The following is a 19,294-nucleotide window of genomic DNA, read 5'->3' on the forward strand; positions in this document are numbered from 1 at the left end:
AAAAAAATAAACAACATTCGCTCTACATACAAAAAAGAGCGTAAGAAGATCGCTGATTCGAAGAAATCAGGAGCAGGAACCCAAGAAGTATATAAACCAAAACTATGGTATTACTCTATGTTGCTGTTTTTGGACGACCAAGTTGAACCCAGACATTCATGCTCAAATATGGAATCAACAGACAACGAGGTAAGTTATTTGCGTGATTATTAAACAGACTGTTCCAATAAGGTCGGCTTTTCTTATGATTTTTTTTATATTTTCTTCTATAGTTTTTAGCCCTGTGGTGCCAGCAGAGTAGAATAGCACTAAATTTAATATGGTAATGTGAATATATGATAAGCAAATCCACCATACTGAGACATGCTCTATACTTAGTTATTTATATTATTACATGAATTCTTCCTTCTTTCACGTTGTACAGTCCGATGCAAACTTTATGTCCCGCGGAAGTTAGCTGCGAGTGAAGTTTGCGCTGGTACAATCAACTAAAGAATGATTTGGCTACTTTTGACATTTTTTTTGAAAGTATGTAATGATAAAAATAGGAAGTTCTATTATCGGCGGGGGACGCACGGGGTAACGCCCCGCCTCCGCATTCCTCTCGCGCCCCGCTGATACCTAATATTGTACTCTGCGCATGGACACGCACGAAGTTCGCGAGGACATAAAGTTTGAATCGTACTGTAGCAGTCACTGCTAACTGTGCTGCTAAGCAGTGTACTATGGTAGCAGTCTCGAAAAAAATACGTACCTACATATTAATACTTAGTGAATTAACGTGTAGGTATTTAAATAAAACTAAGCAACTTTTTTTATTAAATGTTTTATTCTTAAAGCTTCTGTTTAAGCATAGAATAGTTAACGTATAAAATTATTTTGCCACGGAACGCTGCCTTCACTTGCAAAGTATTCCATGTACTCTTCTCTGACTTTTTTTGCTGCAATTGAGGTATTACCAAGATTTCTTGTAGTCAAGTGTTCAGTTTTGTCGTCAGTCGCAGTTCGGGTGGACGTGCGCACGCGTCATGGCGTCTCAAACTAATCGCGAATGGCTAGAAGAGTTTATTGAATTATATCGCAGTGAACCTTGTCTTTGGAATACTAAAGGCAAAGAGTATCACAATCGTGAATTAAAACGTTCGGCGTACACTAAGCTGATTGAAAAATTAAAAATAATAGACCCTAGTGCTGACAAAGATGCTGTTGTAAAAAAAATAAACAACATTCGCTCTACATACAAAAAAGAGCGTAAGAAGATCGCTGATTCGAAGAAATCAGGAGCAGGAACCCAAGAAGTATATAAACCAAAACTATGGTATTACGCTATGTTGCTGTTTTTGGACGACCAAGTTGAACCCAGACATTCATGCTCAAATATGGAATCAACAGACAACGAGGTAAGTTATTTGCGTGATTATTAAACAGACTGTTCCAATAAGGTCGGCTTTTCTTATGATTTTTTTTATATTTTCTTCTATAGTTTTTAGCCCTGTGGTGCCAGCAGAGTAGAATAGCACTAAATTTAATATGGTAATGTGAATATATGATAAGCAAATCCACCATACTGAGACATGCTCTATACTTAGTTATTTATATTATTACATGAATTCTTCCTTCTTTCACGTTGTACAGTCCGATGCAAACTTTATGTCCCGCGGAAGTTAGCTGCGAGTGAAGTTTGCGCTGGTACAATCAACTAAAGAATGATTTGGCTACTTTTGACATTTTTTTTGAAAGTATGTAATGATAAAAATAGGAAGTTCTATTATCGGCGGGGGACGCACGGGGTAACGCCCCGCCTCCGCATTCCTCTCGCGCCCCGCTGATACCTAATATTGTACTCTGCGCATGGACACGCACGAAGTTCGCGAGGACATAAAGTTTGAATCGTACTGTAGCAGTCACTGCTAACTGTGCTGCTAAGCAGTGTACTATGGTAGCAGTCTCGAAAAAAATACGTACCTACATATTAATACTTAGTGAATTAACGTGTAGGTATTTAAATAAAACTAAGCAACTTTTTTTATTAAATGTTTTATTCTTAAAGCTTCTGTTTAAGCATAGAATAGTTAACGTATAAAATTATTTTGCCACGGAACGCTGCCTTCACTTGCAAAGTATTCCATGTACTCTTCTCTGACTTTTTTTGCTGCAATTGAGGTATTACCAAGATTTCTTCATTGTAAATTAACTATGGCTGAATCCAGTGTATCATATCCTTGGGTTATTGACCCTTCATCAACATTTTCTACGTCGAAGCATTCTCGTTGACAGTAAGAACTTTCTGACGTCTTCATTAAAAAATTATGTAAAGCACAACTGGCCATCACGACAGACTCTATTCTCTTCGGATCAATACTAATTTTTGTGTGAAAAATTCTAAATCGAGATGCTAAGATCCCAAACGCATTTTCGACAATGCGCCTTGCTCGTGATACACGGTAATTTAGAATTCTGGTTTTATTTGTGGTTAAGTCTGCTTGCCTAAGGGTATAAACTGCGTTAAGCGTGCCTCTCGCGTGTCCATACAAAAACGACCCGCGCGTGCCCATGCGCGTGCACACGCTCGTGAGCCCGTCGCGTGATACTTCCGTGCAATGGGGCACGCATGCACGCGACGTGATCACGCATCACGTTGGACGGGTCCACGCGCGAAGCCCGCTAGCGGGTGCACGCGCGTGCTTGTTCAGTTGACAGCGCTATCTCGAACCGACCGCACGCGCGTGCCCGGCCCATAACAAAAAATGACAAATTTTGATACAGAAAGGGTAATTGTTGAAGTTCAGTGTCGTCCTGCCATATGGGACCAATCAAGCGAAATATTTAAAGACCGGGACGCTAAATCAAAAGCATGGCTAGACATTTGTAAAGTACTGTTTGAAAATTTTGATGACTGGAGTGAAGCAGAAAAAAACATACAAGGTAAGTACCTACACTCTTTTTTTATTTTATAATAACGTAGGTTAGGTAAACTATTCTTTGCGCCTAATTTTTATTTTTAATAATCTATGCAATTAGTTATATATAATTAGTTATTTCAATTGTATTTGTGTCAATTAAATGTTTTCAACAATTAATCCAACTATAAAATTAAAACTCGGAATATTTACAATAATTTACCTATGTAAATATAAAATCATGCTTATATTCAAAACTAGTGCAGAGATACTGCGTATTTCTGAACATTGTGAAATTCGTGTGAACAATGTCCCATAATATTGGTATGGTTTTATATAATTATTGCTCGATAAATTCCAAAGTTCTTTCTTTCGGCCACGCGGTCGCCGCCATTTTGCGCGTCACGAGACAACCAGTATGTTCACGACTGCGAGCTTCACACTACTTCACACTATCGGTGTATTTAGGGTTCAAAATCATTTTAGGGCAGAAACAGTGGATCGGTAGGTAAATAAATAAAACAATTATCAACTAAAATATTTATTATATTGGTTTTAGAATTGGGCTAGTAACTTTGTAAAATAAGCGTGCGTTTTGTAGTTTTGTAGGTTTTTCTTTGACATCTCTCAACTTTAGTTTACAACAATCTAAGTTATTTGGTTACATCCTATGATTTTATATAACTAGATTAGTTATACGCCCGCTTTCAAAGGCAAGAGCAATGGAAGGTAATTGCCTACCATGCAGTTAGTCACGCTCCAATCGGTGTCGCGTCTACATGTGTTTGAGTACCAATAATATTTTAGTAAAAAAGATGCCTACTTGTGTTTTTAGACACTGTACAAACTACACATCACTGGATGTGTAATGAAAGAAAAAAAGTTTCATTTTATGCGTAATTACATAACATTTTACCTATTTAATGTAAGAATACTGAATTTCTTATAATTTTCGACTGTCATGGCGGCGCAACTGGTTACATCCGATGAATTTAACAAATAAAATCATTAGGTATATTATTAAAATATGCCTGCTATGTTAATAAAAAATGTGTGGTAAAAAACCGTGAAAATTCAATTATTGAATGTACATAAATTATAAAAAAGCCTTCAATAAATACTGCGATCTTGCCATGACAGCTGTCCGTCTGCAACGAAATAATCTGCGAAGCTATCGCGTAATGTATACGAATCTCTGTGGGTATTTCCAATTAACCCCCGAACTGAACGTATATGGTCTGGTATAATGACAATATCATGAAAGTCATTAATTTGACTTCTTGATCTTATAAAATTATGCAAAATACAAATTGTTTTAAGAAAACAAATTGCTTTGTCTTTTCCAACGTTCAATGGACGATGGAGTATGCGAAATTTATTAGCCATGATACCAAATGTACACTCAATATAACGTCGCGCTCTCGTTAACCTATAATTGAATATTTTTTTTTTGTAGTTTAAATCGAGAGCTCGAGCATATGGCCGCATGACATGGCTAGATAACCCAAATGCTTCATCTCCTACAATAATATAGGGCAAAGCTGCGGTTGCAGCAATGTTGGTTGGTTTATCATTGTGTATTACGGGCAATGCTTTGGCAGGAGGAATATCTATTAAGTCATTGTTGATTTGTTCGTACAATCGGCTTTGTGTGAAAATTGCGGAGTCTTTACGGATTCTTTAAGGATTCTTTACCCTGCACTCCCACGTTTATATAGGTAAACTCATAGTTGGCGTTACACATTGCAAGCAGTACAATAGAATAGTAATGCTTATAGTTGTAATAGAGGGAACCACTATGTGGAGGTCTTATAATGCGTATATGTTTTCCGTCTATTGCACCTATGCAGTTAGGAAACTGGGCTTGCGTTAAAAAACCTTTTTCAGTCTCTACCCATAGCGCACGGGAAAATTTTGGTATACATTCTTCCTTTAACCTTTCAATTATAATTTGACAAACTTCTGTTACTATTTTTCTGACCGTGGTTAGTCCTGTCTGATACGCCAGATGAATATCGACGAAGGTATGTCCACTAACTAAATATCTGTAATAAAATAAAATACCTGTGTTATTGTTTCAGTGAAAAAGCTGCAGCAAAGATGGAAAACTGCAAGAGACACTTATATAAGAGTGAGGTCTACTAAAAAAAAACTTAAATCAGGCTCCGGTTCCAGGGCAAATAAAACATACGTTTACTATAACATGCTGTCATTTTTAGATTCAAACTCGAATACTCAAGGAGAAGAATCGGCAGACAATTTTAATCAGTCAGTAGAGCAAAACGCGTCACCGAGAACTTCACAAAATAATACGATTATTGAAGAAGATTTGATTAATGTACCTAGCACCAGCTCCAGCGTTACCAAAGAAACACGATCTTCCAAGAAACGTAAGTGCGAATCGCCAACTGATTTCGAATTAGAGTTGTTAAATTACGTGAAGAATAACACTGCAGATAATATGGACGAAGACTTGAATTTTTTTAAGTCATTATTACCAACTGTAAAAAAATTGAGTTGCTTTAAAAAATTATTATTTCGTACGAAAGTATTACAAGCTTTAATTGATATTGAAAAAGAAATGATTATTACCATTGATGACCTTTCATTAACGCAAAATACGGTAACGAATGATTTAGAATCCTTAAATGTAAGATCAGATACGAACAATGAATAAATAGGTAACAAGAAAGACTTTGAAGATTTGATTAAGACTGTTTAATTATTAAGAACAAAAGAAAGAGAAGAACATGAAGAACTATTTAAGTTAGTAAAAAGCGCAATTTTATATTTATATTTTTCTGGTCTCATGTGCAATTATTATGATATACAAGGGCATTCGCCAAAAGTTTACAAGCCTTGAGGTGTCATGTTCATAAGGAAAGAAACGGGGTCGATTCGGACACTTTTATCTTAAACCCTATTTTGGGGTCAAATAAAAAAGTGTATCAATAGACCCCTTTTTTACTTAATGGACCTTTTTTTTGAACCTACTCATAACATTGCTCCTTCATATGTCCTCTTCTTAAATTTAATCTTTTATGTAGTAAACTGTGATTATGATTGTGATGATAAATAAGAATTTAAAATAATATTAGTACCCGATCTAGTAATAGAAGGGAATAATTAATAAGGGAAATATTCATATGTAAAAACTTGCAATCAATATGCGTCATTATAATTAATACTTTGTAAGGTAGGTATATTATTATAATTAAGACATTTAGACTTATTGTACTGTTTTAACTGTTATTGTGTTTTTTTATTTTAAACTTGAACCTGTGATTTTATTAGTGTATTTCAAATGAATAATCAATGACTAATTGTAACGTAGCGTTTATGCAAGACACTGTGATGACTGTTGTGATTAAGTATATAAAAAAATAAGTGAATAAGTAGGTATAGATAAAAAAAAACGAAAAAGATAAAACTGTGTAATTTAGAAATAACAAAATATAATTAATAAATATAAGAAACTGTGATTAATATGATGATTAATAAGTGTGCGGTTATGTGTTTCGGTCCGTGAACCACATCAAGAAAAACATTTTAAGCCATTGGTGGTTGCAATAAGGTTCACTTGAGTTGGCCTTCAGGAGAAAGAAAACACGTCTACTTTAGTTCATTGTTTATTGGCCACTGACTTACTATTTTACATGCACGAATAATAAATGCAATTTTGAACCGAACATGCCGCCCGCCAAAAGGGCTCTAAGAGACCTTTTATTTAAATAATTATTCTATAAATACATATTAAATCATTTCACGAAATTAAGTACATTACATCATATCTAAACACTAATTTTATCGCTGACAATAAAAATGTTTATTCTCGCATCATTAATAGGTAAATATGAACAAATCAAATTTGAAAATTGTAGCAATTCTTGTAAAACAAATTAATATATGAAAACGAACTCATTGATTCATCACTTAATGTTAACACCAACAGGTATAAAACACAACATAGAAATAGATCGTTTTAAATTGCTGTATCCACTTTTTACACTATAAACTGTAGTGAGTCTATCAGGACCAGGATGTATAATATTAACTATCTGTCCTAATTATTCACCTTCCTGGAGGCACTCCCTAGTTTTTTATGAGCTTCTAACTCTGGACCTTATCTCCTTCCTTTATATTTTGAATTTCTTCCTTACTTCTTGTTTGATGCATGTATGTAATGCCTCTTCTATTTCATCCGTTATGACAACGACTTAGGGCGGATTTCACCATTCGCTACAGAAACCTAGTTTAACAAAACTAAGTTTAGCTTAACTGAGTTTAAACAAATAATTTGAACTCAGTTTAAGTCAAACCGATTTCACCGGCTATAAACTAATCGCGTTTAGTAAAACTAAGTTTACATGAAGTGTTGTCACGATCATAGACAAAACCACGGAAGTATTCGATGCGTTTTGTATTTGCAACATCTTGGCAACATTAAACAGCGCCTTGCTGCCCCTTTTTTAACAATTTTTAGTTGCAAGAACAAAGCGCATTGTCATTGTGCTATACTCTTTGACAACTCATTATCCTTGATTATCCTTTTCTGATCGGTGTTTGTCATTGTGTTTCTCTTTAAAAAATTTATTAGTTAATTATTTATTTGAAATTGATATCGATATAAGTTTTTTAGTTATAGTATTTTGTTTTGTTTATTTTGTATTGTTAGTTGTTACGTTGTTAGATTGTTACCTACTAGTTAATTATGTCAAAAAGAAAAAGAGACGCCACTTTTGCCGCCAGCGAAAAATTGGCTCTTGTTGAAGTCGTCGAAAGACACTTCAACATTGTCGAAAATAAAAAAACGGACGCGGCTTCAGTGGCTGAAAAACGTGAAGAGTGGCGCAAAATAGCCACTGAATTTAATACTGTGTCCTGCCTGCACCCCAGGGAGTGGGAGGTCCTAAAAAATTGCTGGGAAAACCTAAAAAAAAAGGCGAAAAATAAATTGACGCTTCAAAATCAGCACTTTTTGGGAACAGGTATGTGCATTTTATTATATTATTTTAGTAATCTTGTAATGTGTACACAATATACCCAACTTGTAGACAATATACCCAATTGATGTAATAATTAAAGTTTAACTTCTTAAAATAAAGTAAAAAAGTCAAAATATGTTGTAAACAATATTAATGTGAATTAATTTATGATTACAATTAAAAGATTTTAATCTTTTTATATGCAAATTTATATATATTCACTCTGTAGATTGTTTGTCCAACATGACTTATAATAACAACCTTACTACAACAACAGGATTCATTATAATTATTTACTTATTGTAGGAGGAGGACCACCAAAAAAAATCATTGACGATCCTGCCATTGAACGCGTGCTGCAGTTAATTCAGTCAAGAGTGTCAGGCTTTGTTAATGAGTATGACTCTGATAACACTCAGGTTATAGGTAGGTATTAATTTTATTGAAATATAAGTATGTAGTATAATAAGCAGTGATAAGTATGTAGTATAATAAGCAGTGATAACCTAGTAGTTTGGATTGCGGCATCATCAAGTAAATCTACCACTGGTTCAGTAATATGAGGTAGTAATTTCGAAAGTACAGATAGACAATTCAATTTTATTTATTATTATATATGTCACACCCATTCTGACAAACAACTTTCATAACATTGTAGTAATTATTACAATCATATTTTTTAGCCTCATCGCAACCTGATACTCTTTCTGTAAGAATAGCTGATGAAGAACACGATACAGTCCTAAGTGGTATGTACCTTAAAATCCTTATTTTTGGATATACTTAATATTAATTGTTCTGCAAACATTAAACAATGATGCTATGCAGTCACCTTTTTGCTACCTCTTCAACTATGAAATGGGCCCTTACATCATGCTAGTATTGGGTGTATATAAAACGACTTTAATTTTCAGATATCAGTAACACAGTATTGGTTCAGGAGAGTGAGAGTGGACCAATACTGGATGAAAATATATCAACTGAGGCGGCCACCACTATGACCCTTGTAAGTATACTATGCACACAAGCAAGAACTATTATTTAGTGTTCTTCATTAATTTCTATTTTATAAATATAGGTATATATGGTACATAATTATACGTAGGTAGTTATAATTATTATACATAAAATGTTCAAAATAATAATGTCTTCATATTTTCATACAGGACTGGTCTCAGTACAATCCGAGTATGTTAAGGGAGCCAATGAATCATATTCTTGGCAGATTGGAAAGCCCGTTACCTGACAGACAACAACCAGCACAGCCTGATGTGACTTTTTCTGATGCACAACAATTGCATCACACACCATCAAGGTATTAATCATTTTTGCTCTGTGTACTATATTAGCTGCTCTATTCATGTCTCTAGGAATAGAAAGCAGTAGTGGTAGCCAAACAGCAATGTAAATGTAGCCAAATAGGTAGAGTTGTAACTTCCATCAAGAGGATTTATATGAACATTTATAATATGAATAGTTTTCATTAGGGAGCTACTTGTTAATGTAGTACCAAAATTACGTGCTAACAGTAAAAGAAACCATTTTATCACAAACTACATTATACATTTTAATAAAGTCAAACAATAACTATAGTTAAAAATGATAAGTAAAATTTGCTGTGTACTGTGTAATCTTAATAGGTGATGGGCAGAGCACTATAATTTTTTTTATATTGCAGGATCCATACTCGTGCACCAACACTAACTGCAGCGAGAAGCAGAAGGCGGCCAGTTTTGAGGCATGATACTAGTCAAAGCCTGAATAATGAAAGAATACACACTCTGACTATGACCAACAAACATGCCCAAGAGGAGCATGATATTCATATGAGGATATTGCAACATCAAGAAGAACAAGAAAAAGTGAAGCTTGAACAAGAGAACATAAAATTGCAACAAGAGAAAATAAAATTAGAGCTGTTACAAATACAGTTAAACAAATTAAAAGAATAAACTCTTTATTCTTTTAATTTGTTTAATTTTATAAAGTTCTAATTTTATGTACTCTTTTTATTTTATGCACTCTTGTTGAAGTTTCAGTTTTTCTTTTTCTTGTTGATGTTTCCTTTTTTTTTATTCAGATACAAGTTAGCCCTTGACTGCCATCTGCTATCTCACCTGGTGGTAAATTTTCATGCAGTCCAAAGATGGAAGCGGGCTATCCTGGAAGGGGTACGGTAGTTTTAATTAAACCCATACTCCTTTGGCATTGTACCGGAACGCTAAACTTGGCTTTGCCAGTAGGGTGGTAACTAGCTACGCTAGCCCAAGTCAGTTACCAGTTCTTTTGTGGACTGGTGTTCACACCAGATAGTGTTGCAGGAATTTTCTATAAACTAGTAACACTATCATGTCACCTGCACAAAGTATAGAAATCCTTTGTGTACTTTGTATATTTTTGAGTGTAGTGTTTTTATACAATCTGTTTCTGAAGAAAATAACATTGTCTACTTTAAACCATGTATAAAAATTACCAAAAATACATTTATTAAGTCTGGGTTATAACTTATAACATAGATAAAGTTGAATGGGTGCAATCGCCTTTGCATCCAGCTGTCTACAAAATTGTAATTGTAATAACTTATTACATTATGAGAGATATTGTAACCTTTTGTTCTGAAGAACTGCTGAGAATTTGAGTGCTTGTAAATGTACAATAAATGAAAGATTTATGATTATTTTATCAATTTATTTTCATCCCATTTACTACCTACCTAATTTAATTCTTATAATAAATACTATTACAAGATCCCAAATATAGGTCTACCTACACCCATCTGTTTACTAGATGAAAAGCATATTTATCGATTATATTTATCTATTATGCATAAAGATAAATAATAATCTGTTTTAGAATGTACAGGTAAAGCCCTTTCATATTTGGTACTTATAGTTATCTACATTTTAATTCTTTTTAATGATGTAACCACAAATTCATGGTTTTCGGATTTATTACTTTACTTGTGCTATAAGACCTACCTGCCAAATTTCATGATTCTAGGTCAACTTGACAGAAAATATTTTTAATTCAATTAGACTTTTACAAGTAATTTTGAATCGTCTAGAGCATCTACCACTGATTCAGAATGCCTTTCCTACCGAGAAGAACCAGCAACAGACAGACAGACAATAAAGTGATCCTATAAGGGTTCCGTTTTTCCTTTTGAGGTATGGAACCCTAAAAACAAATTGCAATTGTATTGGCTATAAAAATATGGTCAAGGCTATTTTTAATTAAAATTTTGAAATTTTAAAGCCTGGCAATTAGTAAGTCATGAACGTTTTTTCAAAGGCAATATTTTATCTTTGCATTTGCAATAAAATTATCTTTATTTTAATATATTATATATCAATCAGTATAACTACTATAACTATAACTACTATGACTATAGACTATAAGGAAATTGGCATATTCCTTATGTTATATAATTTTAATTTCCTTTAAGTTTGTTCGGTAAACAAGAGAGTGACATGTGGCATCTTCATCCCCATTAATGAGGGTCACAATCCTTAGCGCAGATCACCTCACATAATAATATGATGTTTTTCCAGGGCAAAGTGTCCAAAGTATTCCAAAGTGCGCCTGAAATATGTTATGGTCGACAGCCTGCGGTCATTATTAATATAGACTCTAGAATTTATCTTTCCAATCTGAAAATAAAATAAGTTAATATAGCATGGGTAATTTAAAATTTCTCAAATAAATAATTTTCAGCCTGCAATTAGCTTTGAGTGTAATATTATAAATGCCAAAGTGTGTTTGTCCTTCAATCATGTAAAAATGGAGCTATGTATTACATAGCCATATTTTTGCATGGTAAAGTTGAGTGAGCACCTGGAGGATGACATGATCCCAAAAAATAAAGTTAAGAGCCTAATGCCTAGCAGACGAAATTGTGGGCAAAAGCTTGTTTTTAATAAATTTATAAATAAGTTTGGAAAACTTAACTAATAAACTTACTGGGCAAAATAGTTTGTTACAAATTCATGACGTCTTCTATGATTTGGATTTGTTCTTTGTGTTCGTGCAGCATTCATATTCGCAATATTAATATTGCCATCAGCTAATATAGCATCCCAAGAGGCTGGATTAATTATTATATTATCATCTGGTGGTGTTGTTTCACCACTTCTCCTTGCAATATTGTGCAATACAGCTGTGGCAATAATTATTGGAAATGAATGCTGCACTGAAACACCTAATCCAATTGCCATCGCTGGGAAACGTCTTTTCCAGACTCCAAACAATCGCTCTACACAATTTCTGGTCCTTATATGAGACTCATTGTACAAATTTTCAGCCTCAGTATTGCATTGATCCAATGGAGTCATCATATAATTGTTACAGGCATAGCCTGCATCTCCCACAAGCACAGCATTTCCATACCGGCCCTGTTCAAACATAGCTCTTCTATAACAATTACTGAAAATATATGAGTCATGTGTACTCCCTGGCCATCGAGCAACCACATCTGTAAATTCCAATTTGGCATTACATATGGCTTGAACATTCAAAGAAAAATAGTGTTTTCTGTTCCGAAAAATCTCTGGATTCTCTCCACCTAAAATAATAATTAATTATTAATAAAATTATAAGAATGTAATATGAAACATTTAGGTTTAGGTAATGCATGAAAAATGAAATAATGCTTTACCTGGTGATTTAATGAACTTCACATGAGAGCAATCGATTGCACCTATAACACATGGAAACCTGGCTCTTTCATAAAATTCTCTTTGTGTGTCTCGGATCTCATCTGGTAGCTCCGGAAAGTAAATGTGCTGTGTTCGGAGCGAAGCGATTGCAGCGCTAACTCTGTGCACAATTCTGTGTGCAGTAGATGTGCTAAATCCACATAAGTCAGCAGCAGTTACTTGGTAGCACCCAGTAGCATAAAAACGTAAAGCACATAGCAACTGATTAATAGGAGCTACACTGTAATTTCTGGAATAAAAACAATCAATCAATACAAACAATCAATCAGCTAAAGAGCTCATAAACAATAAATATGTTGGCCCTAGTATAATAACTATAAAATACACAATATGAACAACATTTTAGGGCTTACATATTTGTAGGAAACTCAAGCTTGTCTTCAATCGATTCCAATACAGACAGAACTGTGGGTTTCGTGAGACGAAATCTTGTTACAAAGTCCTTATCATCAAGGGTGTCGAAGTGCTGTTCTCTTTCTCGTATCCATCTTGGACGACGAACAATATATTCCTCATCAGTATCACTATCGTCAAAAGCTAATGCCAATGCTCTTTTCATAGTGATCAGCAAAGATTACTTTACAAAATACAAATAGTATGAAAATATATAACTTAAGACATGGACACTGTTGACAGTTGACACTTGACAGCTCTCTAAACTCGGTTTTACGAAGCTAAACGTAGAAAATTGGGCGTTTAGAATTTAAACCGCGTTTAGCTTTAACTGCGTTTAATTGACGTCGGTGAAATGCAAACTATGGCCCTAAACTCAGTTATGTGCGTAAACTGAGTTTAGCGTGAACTAATCGCGTTTAGTTTTGTCGGTGAAATTGGCTCTTAAGTGTTAGTGTCCCTTTTAATCCCTTTACAATTTAAGAATCCTGTAGCATATATTATGTAGTAGTGATTCTGACAGATCGTCAATTTCCAGATTTTATAAATGGAGGTAGTATCATCCTTGACACTCAGGTGTGTATTCATTGTTGTTGCTTTTACCTTCTCTAGTTCTGTATCTTCATTATTTAATCTTTCCACTACTAAATCCTTCTGTTTCAGTAGTTCCGGTCCATGCTATCAGAGGGAGCAGTTCTTCAGTGCTGGGGCCAACATGACTCGGTAAGCGATGTCAGGTGGATTGTTTTGGAATTGGATGTGGTACCATTTATTTCCAACGTGGTCGAGTATTGTGATCACACTATTTCGAATAAAGGTCTGCCGTCTATTAGGGTTTCCTTGCAGCCATGATAATTCAATCATAGAATCGGTTCAACCGAATATTTGGGTTATTGGGATTGCATTGTCTCGCCGACTTGTTTCAGTAACTTGGAGAGGAGGACGGCTCTATAAACCTTCGTCGAAGCATCACAATAGTCAGGTATAGTAACCTCCTTCATTGCTTTTTGTAACCATCTATTCACCTTTATATGTGTACTGTCATTTAAACTTTCTCTGATTTCTAACCATTCATGTATAATTTCAGGTTCCTGTTCTTCATCTTCGGCTATGAGTATCTGTTGATTCACCTTCTGGATCTCCGAGAGAAATTCTACATTTTTCCAACGCCATTGCATCACCCATGATCTTATATCCATGTGCATTTGGGGGCTGATGAGTAATTCGTCGTGGAGTGCTACATTATATTTTGTACCCTTGTATGAGGTACCGAATATCGGTTTGATCTGTGTAGTTTCATCATCGTATTTAAAACCTGGATGATTTATTAAAAGATAAAAGATAAAATAAAGGATAATTAGATAAAGTCCTGGATTGTTTCCTTTTCCTTTAGAAGTTCGTTCCATATGTCTCATTTCACATCCATTTATTGCTTTTGTATATTTGACTTTCAATTTATGATCGTTCTTAAAACTCCTTTCTAGTTGTAATAATTTCTTTGATGCTCCATCTCCTGTATTTCCTTCAGGTGATTTTGGATCTACCTGTACGATATCTCGCCCTTTTTCATTACTGGTATGTGTTTCCTTGTATATGTTTTCACCATCTCCTTCGTCTTTAGTGTACGTTCTTGTTATATCTGTATCTACTTCCCTCGTGTCATCTGCCTTGAATTCTTTATGTATTACAGGTACTAGTTTTTGTGAAGTTTCTTCATGTATATTTCCGAATAAAATCCAGCCGAGGCTTGTATACTGAGCACACGGGGAGCCGGGAGGACCTTTCAGAACATCAGCCTTCAATATTTGACCGTAAACTTCAACTCCTAACAACATGTCGATTCGCCCTGGTTTGCTAAAGCTCGCATCAGCTAGGGTGATTCCTTGTAAATGTGACCAGGTATTGACTGTACTTGTAATAGGTTGTGATGGCAATTGGGTAGTTAATCGCGTCGGCATTATGTAGGCATTTATGCTAAGCTTGAATTCTTCCTCACATTTAGATAAGAGCTCGACTCGTGTCATGTGATTAACTGTTGTTTGTGTATTACCCACCCCTATGATCGTACCCTTTGCTTGTTTTCTTTTTATTTTCAATAGTTTTGCTGCTCTCGCGGTGATAAAATTGACTTGGGAACCCTGATCCACCAAAGCTCGCAATATTGTACTACGACCCTCATCGTCTTTTACTATGACTAAAGCGGTTGGTAGTAGCGATGTTGACTGTCCAGAAGCAAAATGTGTAGATATTGCAATATCTGATTCTTCTGTTTTTTCTGATTTTAGTTTTATTTCTTCTTCTATTTGACTGTGATGCGATTCTACATTTTCTGGCACTCCGTCGCTAGTGTGCAATAATGTGTGATGTCGGCGATGGCATATTTTACAGGATGTCGGCACCCTACATCTTATCACTGAATGTCCCATCGTCATGCAATTGTAGCAGAGTCTATTGTTCTTAATAAATTCACATCGTTCTGATGGTTGTAATTTACGAAATTCTTTACAGTGACATAGATTGTGATCAGCTTCACACATATAGCAAGTTTTCGTTGATGAAGCAGAATCGCTATCTTCTGAAGTAGTCGCATAGAATGACTTCGCCTTAAGAACAGTCTTCTCCTTAATAGCTGTAGGATTTACCATCTCCAATGATCGGAATTTCGTCTCCAGGAATGTCCTTAGCTCAGCCCAGGTAGGTAATCTATTCGCATCTTCTCTGAACGAATACTCTTCCCAATCCTTGTGAGTGTCCATATCTAATTTTTGAACCACTAAATAAATAATAATTTGATCCCATGAGTCAGTAGGTACATCTTGATTTTTAAGACTGTTCAGACACTGCGTGGTGGTATCCAATAAGTTTTTTAGGTGGCTAGCGGACGGTGAAGCGATTTTCTTCAAATTAATTAATTTATGCAACAAAGAGTTTACGATTAATCTTTTGTTTCCATATCTATGGTTCAATATGTTCCAAGCCTGTTCGTAATTTGATTCCAATACATAAACATGTTTAAGGAGTTCAGCAGGTTCGTCGGTGACACTTGTCTTCAGGTAGTGTAATTTTTCAACTTTACTTAATGATGAATTGTGAACTAGTGATCTAAATAGATCTCTAAACGTAGGCCAGTCTTCATAAGATCCGTTGAACTTAGGTATTTCTATACGAGGTAATTTTACCATAGATTCATGGTTTATAATACTTGCCGTTGGTTGCGATTGCTGTGTCGGCGATGAAAGCATATCCTTTAAATCTCCTACGATGCAAGTATATAAATCTTCGACGACAAAGAAATCTTCGTTGAGGAAATACGGGATTTCGTTCCTTTTTTGCTTCGGCGTACATTTTACCAGATCTTGATGAGTTGTCTTAAAACTTTGCCAGTATCCCTCAATATTTTGCAGACGCGCCTCTATATATCCTTGCGTTAATCTCTGCTTAGAACATTTCTTTAAGTTGGTTTGTGCCTTTTGTAATAAGTTATGTGTATCTTCCAATGCATTTACCAACTGCCGTTGTTCGTTACTAAGCGTTACACTCATTGTATTTCACAACAAACACACGTTCACTGCGATTATCTTCTAAAACAGAATAACTTTGTATAACCACGTATAAATTCGCAAAGTAATGAATGATAGATTACGTTAGGTAAGTAATTATCCACGCGTCGAACAGGTATTGTCGCCGGTCACTCAGATAAGAATCTATTTTTAACTTCGTCACTCGCTCATTTAATCCGGTTCGAAGGACCATATGGTGGTTGCAATAAGGTTCACTTGAGTTGGCCTTCAGGAGAAAGAAAACACGTCTACTTTAGTTCATTGTTTATTGGCCACTGACTTACTATTTTACATGCACGAATAATAAATGCAATTTTGAACCGAACAGCCATATTCAGGTGTCACTGCCGAAACAATAAGAACTTCTTCTTCTTTCTTGCTTGATGTGGCTAAACAGTAATGTGACTTACATAAATTGGCAAAAAATATGAGTGTTCTAAACTTTTGTTAAATAATGACTGTTTTTTTACATGAATAAAGATGATTATTAATATCGAAATGTCTTTACTTACCGCAATGTCATTGCAAATCGTTCCATTGGTGATACGATTGACGTAGATTTCAATCGTAGATTGTTAGTCTTCAAATAGGGCTCCAGTTTTGAATATAATTCATCATAGACTTGTAATGAAACTTTAAAATATTTGAAAAAAAACCTTTCATTTTTTCTTAATATACCAAACTTCACCACGAATTCCCCGCACAGTAACCTAGATTCAACGAACGGGCTTACTGGCTGGCGTCTTTTTTTGGCAATTCGTCGTCGCCGTCGTCTTGATAAATAATACAACATTAATTTATCCATTATTACTTATTCGACTGTACACCTCCAACGTCAAAATTGTACTGAGAAAACTGCGTACGCGGATGCACGCGCCGATGCCCGCGCATAAGCACGCGAACGTGCTCACGTGCGTGCACCAGAAGCGTGGCCCGCGACGTGCTCACGTGCGTGCACACGCTTAACGCAGTTTATGCCCTAAATGGTTTAATTAAATCTGTTCTAAGTGGAAATGCATCATCAGCCACAAACACATAAGGCAACTTTCTAGTGCTATTTGCGACAACTGTGTCGGTTGGAATACACAACAGATTATTATCAAGTTTTTGAAAAAACATAGTGTTTTTGAGTACTCCACCATCTGAAATTCTTCCATTGGTTCCAAAATCACATAAAATAAATCGATAATTTCCATCAACGATTGCGAATAATACCATGCTATGATGGTTTTTATAGTTGAAATACTCTGAGCCACATCCAGCTGGAAGAAAAATTGCTATGTGTTTACCATCCATTGCGCCTAAACAATGCGGAAAATTCCATCTCTTTTCAAACACTTTGGCCACATCCTTCCATTCTTCTTCCGAGCGTGGGAACTGTAAAAAAATTAATTGTTCTTTCAGGAAATTGAAAGTGAAGCACAGTCATCTCTGGCCGCCCAGTCAACTTCACAGTCATCTCCAGCCGCCCAGTCAACTTCAGAGTCATCTCCAGCCGCCCAGTCAACCTCACAGTCACCTACAGCCACACAGTCAACTCCAGAGACTCGTTCGATTGCAAACACATCATTTAATAGGAGTTGTTCAAAAAGGAATGCAAATGAAATCCTAACTACTGAAGTTTTACAGTCTGTTCAAAACCATTTCAAAAGGCCAGCAATTAGAAATGATCGATTTGATATTTTTGGAGCAAACGTTGCAGCTAAGCTGAGAGACCTCACAAAACATCAACGTATATTGGCCGAAAAAATAATTAACGAAACATTATTTCTGGCAGAGATGGAAAATTTGACTATTTCACACCAAGTGACTGATTCAACCAGTGTGCGTTTCACTAATTATAGTTACAATGTTCCCAGCCCCGTTTCACATACTCCCAGCCCTGATTTAAACATTCCTAGCCCTTATCAGAATTCAAATTTTGAAATCCAAACTCATTTAGGTTCCCAGTCAATTCTGCAAACTTCTCAACAAGTTCAATCCCAACAAATACAAAATTCAGCGGCTGCTTATTTAACTACTTTTGATATTAATACAAATTAATAAACCGTCATTATTATGATAAGTACAAATTAATAAACATTATATTCTAAGTAATTAGTAGTTTTTTATTTCTTACCTTAAAATATTCTTTGCGGAGAACCTTATATATTGCTTCACAGGTTTCCGGTATTATGCGACCCAAGGCTTGAGATGAAATAATACTAGAGAATTTCAAATCTTCATAATTTCTTCCTGTTGATAAAAACCTCAAAGTAGCTACAAGCCTGTCATGGGGTGGAATAGCATTTCTCATAATAGTGTCTTGCTTCTCGATAATTGGTGCTACCATATTCAGTAGATGTAAGTACGTATCATGATCCATTCTTAAAAAATTATGCCAGTCTTTTGGAAACATCTTTAATTCCGCCAACAAATTGACATGAGAATGAACTCTTCTTTTCATTAGCCATTCTTTGCACCAGATGCTACGATTTTTCCGCTTCACTTTTTTTTCCTTCAGGGCGAATATTAATCCAACAACTGCTAAAACGTCGTCCGTCGAAGCCATCGCTGACACGTGTGCGTCGGCACCGTTTATTGTACCGTCTGATCGTAACGATTTCTCGTAGCGTATATAGCTTGTATGCCATGTACGATAAACTGTACCGCTCGAACTGTACAGTCTGATTGCAACGATTTCTCGTAGCGTATATGGTCACCATTAAGTTGCAAAACTCATGAAAGAGCGAGCAAAAAAC

The 19,294-nt window shown here is 35.3% G+C and overlaps 4 protein-coding genes across 4 annotated transcripts; 2 read left to right on the forward strand and 2 right to left on the reverse strand.

Moving 5' to 3' along the window:
• Window positions 1–2,490: 2,490 nt before the first annotated feature.
• Window positions 2,491–5,794, forward strand: LOC117992790 (uncharacterized). Its single transcript, XM_034980505.2, has 2 exons — window positions 2,491–2,925; window positions 4,982–5,794. Exons 1-2 carry the CDS (start codon window positions 2,748–2,750, stop codon window positions 5,575–5,577), a joined length of 774 nt encoding a protein of 257 aa, XP_034836396.1. The 5' UTR covers window positions 2,491–2,747; the 3' UTR covers window positions 5,578–5,794.
• On the reverse strand, window positions 2,967–17,533 carry LOC138403928 (uncharacterized). Its single transcript, XM_069506249.1, is given in 5 exon segments — window positions 2,967–4,568; window positions 4,570–4,945; window positions 17,066–17,364; window positions 17,366–17,413; window positions 17,415–17,533. Coding segments are annotated over 5 exon segments (1,311 nt in total). The 5' UTR covers window positions 17,445–17,533; the 3' UTR covers window positions 2,967–4,010.
• On the forward strand, window positions 7,612–9,837 carry LOC117992735 (myb/SANT-like DNA-binding domain-containing protein 4). Its single transcript, XM_034980450.2, has 6 exons — window positions 7,612–7,888; window positions 8,192–8,311; window positions 8,569–8,634; window positions 8,800–8,891; window positions 9,052–9,200; window positions 9,564–9,837. The coding sequence occupies exons 1-6, from the start codon at window positions 7,612–7,614 to the stop codon at window positions 9,835–9,837; spliced, it is 978 nt and encodes a 325-aa protein (XP_034836341.1).
• Window positions 8,317–13,159, reverse strand: LOC117992736 (putative nuclease HARBI1). Its single transcript, XM_069506269.1, has 4 exons — window positions 12,954–13,159; window positions 12,540–12,829; window positions 11,846–12,446; window positions 8,317–11,535 (listed from the first exon to the last, which is right to left on the reverse strand). Exons 1-4 carry the CDS (start codon window positions 13,157–13,159, stop codon window positions 11,523–11,525), a joined length of 1,110 nt encoding a protein of 369 aa, XP_069362370.1. The 3' UTR covers window positions 8,317–11,522.
• Window positions 17,534–19,294: the final 1,761 nt, after the last annotated feature.

This window comes from Maniola hyperantus, chromosome 22 (genome assembly GCF_902806685.2).
Source record: "Maniola hyperantus chromosome 22, iAphHyp1.2, whole genome shotgun sequence".
Lineage (NCBI taxonomy): Eukaryota > Metazoa > Arthropoda > Insecta > Lepidoptera > Nymphalidae > Maniola > Maniola hyperantus.